The 3,442-nt window shown below is 39.8% G+C and overlaps 1 protein-coding gene across 1 annotated transcript; it reads left to right on the top strand.

The window, feature by feature from the left end:
* The first annotated feature begins 932 nt into the window (after positions 1-932).
* On the top strand, positions 933-3,119 carry LOC107873730. Its single transcript, XM_016720678.2, has one exon. The coding sequence runs from the start codon at positions 959-961 to the stop codon at positions 2,948-2,950; it is 1,992 nt and encodes a 663-aa protein (XP_016576164.2). The 5' UTR covers positions 933-958; the 3' UTR covers positions 2,951-3,119.
* Positions 3,120-3,442: the final 323 nt, after the last annotated feature.

Below are 3,442 nucleotides of genomic sequence, written 5' to 3'. Positions count from 1 at the left end.
GTAATGTATATATATTGCAATATATTTTATTTAAACTTTAAAGTAGTACATATACATTAAATGGTGCGTATATATATGTAATTGTGTAAATGTGTATATATTTTTTAAATTCTAATGTAGTATATACTATATATATAGTGTATATATATTGTTTAACGTATTTAAAATGTATATAGGTGGGTATATATAGTGTACATTGAAAAAAACTTTTTTTTACTATATTTTTAACTGGGTTTAGGTGGTTTTGACCGGGTTGGATTAAGTGAGCCAGGTTAGGGCTATTTTTAAAATTTTTACTGTTGAGCCCGACCCGGCCCAGTCCACTTAACCCCAACTCGGGCCCAGCCTGGCCCACTTAGTATAAAAATAGTAAGGAATCTTTTTCCTTTCCCATTAGGGTTTGACCCAATGGGAAAAGACGTTGGAGCAATTTGTAGGTGTGAAGCGGAGTCATGATTTTCATTAAAGGGTTCAAAAGTAAACATACGAATTAGTTGAAAGGGTTTCAACATTTACTATATATACATTAAAAATATTTTTAATTGTGTAAAAATAATATAAAAATAGAAACATTCTCATATATTCTACCTATGTTTAGTTTAAAATTACAAATCTTTAATTTTTTAAATTTCATGTCAAATTAAAAATGAATAAAGTAAAAACTTATATCCAGCACCTCAGGTTTACGCTTCATTCCGTATTAAGGTAAAACAACGGTCAACACAAAACAAAAAAACAAACATCATGCCCAACATCAACATTCAACACAAAACAAAAAAACAAACGTCATGCCTAACATCAACATCATGGATAACTTTTTCTATCGATTACGCTGGCTAATTAAATCTCTTTCTAACGTCTTTAGGAACTTTCAAGTGTTCCCCACCAACAATTGAGCTTAAATTTCTCTATAAATTCTCATTCCCCAGCTCTACAAAATCACATCAACAAAATCATTATGGATTCGCATTCATCAAATGGTACTATTATTTTCTCTACTGTTGGTAGAACCAATTACGGTTTCGATATTTTCTCTATCGAATCGCCGTTTTCTTTCCTCGATTCTCCTACAGAGCGCCGTCTTACAGACGGTGCATCTGTTAACTTCAACGGTCAATTCATTGACGAAGACCAGACACTGGTCTTCGTCTCTGAGAGATTAGGTGCTCCGCGCATTTACTTGAGGTGGGACCATCCCTCCACACATGTAGTGATCAAACTACTTCCTACTTCTGTTAATAGCGTATTTCTTGACCGTCCATTCATTCAAAATAAACGTCTCTTTTATATCTCCTCTCATCAGACACCCTCGAAAATTTTCACCAGCTCGTCCGCTCTTTACTCCAGTGCTGTCGAGGGTGGCAATGAGGATGGTAATGAGATAATCCGCTTGACGCTGGATGGCTACGTTGATTACAGTCCAGCGATTTCACGGTCTGGATGCTTGATAGCTGTTGCATCTTATGGAGAACGTCGTTGGCCTAGTGATGAGTTCAATCACCTGACTACTGACATTGTTGTTTTCCCTGAATCAGAACCTGATAAGCGAACAGTCGTGTGTCAACGCGGTGGCTGGCCAACATGGTCCGGTGATTCGACTATCTACTTTCACCGAAAAGATGAAGATGGTTGGTGGAGCATTTTTCGAGTTGAGTTGCCAGAGGACTTAACCAACTCGCGTGCTGGTTTTGGTTTGGTTCGTGTCACTCCGCCTGGATTACACTGCTTTACTCCTGCAGCCTCACACGGTTCCAAATCAATGATTGCTGTTGCTACACGAAGACCAGGGAAGAGCTATCGGCACATTGAGATCTTCGATGTGGAGTTACAAAAGTTCTATCCAGTAACCGAGTTGATCAACCCGACTACCCATCATTATAATCCGTTCTTCTCTCCTGAGTCTACATACCTCGGTTATCATAGATACCGAGGCGAATCACCATCATCAGGAGAAACAATAATTCCTTACTTGGACCCTGTAGTTTCACCTGAAAAAGGATTGACAATGCTGAGACTAAATGGATACTTCCCTTCCTTCTCTCCCTCGGGTGACTTTGTCGCGTTCAACCCTGGATTCACAGGGCTCAACATCGTCAAATATGATGGTTCTAAGAAGTGGACATTGATCAAAGATCGTACAGCCTTCTGTAACTCCTGGTCTCCATCTGAAAGCGGCGTGATCTTTACATCAATAGGACCTATATTCGAATCTGTAAGAACAACAGTCCAAATCGCGCGAGTTTCATTCAACTCAGCAAGGCTAAATCGCGATGATGGTGTGGAAATTCCAGTAGAAATAAAAGTTCTCACAGAGGAGAAGACTGGAAACAACGCATTCCCATCTTGCTCGCCAGATGGGAAGCACGTGGTATTCCGGTCAGGTCGCTCAGGGCATAAGAATCTGTATATTGTTGATGCAGTCAATGGAGAGCTAGAGCGGGGAGAAATCCTTCGATTAACTGAGGGGCCATGGATTGATACAATGCCAAGCTGGTCACCTGATGGAAAACTGATTGCATTTTCTTCCAACAGGCATAATCCGGATAACATCAATTGCTTCAGCATTTACGTTATTCATCCGGATGGAACAGGGCTACGGAGGATCCACGTAGCAGGGCCGGAGAGTTCTGATGATGTGAATATGGAGAGACTAAATCACGTATGCTTTAGTAACAACAGCGAATGGCTCTTGTTCACGGGCAATTTGAGCGGAGTGACAGCAGAACCAGTGTCATTGCCTAACCAGTTCCAGCCTTACGGTGACTTGTACTTGGTGAAGTTGGATGGGAGTGGATTGCGACGACTGACATGTAACGGATATGAGAATGGAACTCCGGCGTGGCACCCTTTGGTTATGCCTATGACAACCAGGGGGGACACAGAACAGAGCGTGCTAGTAGGAGATAAGTTAAGAGGTGAATTCGACGATGTACTATGGATGAATTGTTGACCACAACAAAATACGTGGAGTCTGAATAGGGTGGTGCGTACGCAACCTTACCTCTACCACATAGATACAGATAAGAGTTTAGTATAGTTGTCTCCTATATAGTTCGTGAGTTCAGATATCATGTAGCACTTGTTTGTATGGGTTGTATGATGGAATAAACATTTATGGATAAAATCAGGTTAGTTTAAAAGAATAGATAAAACTAAAATGAACAAAAAATATTGAATATCAAATAAATTCAAGCAACATATCAACAACGACGACGACAACATACCCAGTGTAGTCCCACAAATGGGGCCTAAGGACGGTAAGATGTGCGAAAACCTTATCTCTATCTTTGCGGGGATAGAGGGGACGTTTCTGATAGACCATGGCTCAAAAAACAAGATATTCAGAAAAAAAAATAATAATAATAGTAAGATATCAAAATACAAACCAAATGACACAACAGATAGTAAAACACATTGAAGCAATACATACTAAATCTTGCTA

Source organism: Capsicum annuum, chromosome 6 (genome assembly GCF_002878395.1).
Source record: "Capsicum annuum cultivar UCD-10X-F1 chromosome 6, UCD10Xv1.1, whole genome shotgun sequence".
In the NCBI taxonomy this organism is placed as follows: domain Eukaryota; kingdom Viridiplantae; phylum Streptophyta; class Magnoliopsida; order Solanales; family Solanaceae; genus Capsicum; species Capsicum annuum.
Note: the sequence above shows the minus strand (reverse complement) of the source record. Positions and strands in the feature narration are given on the sequence as shown.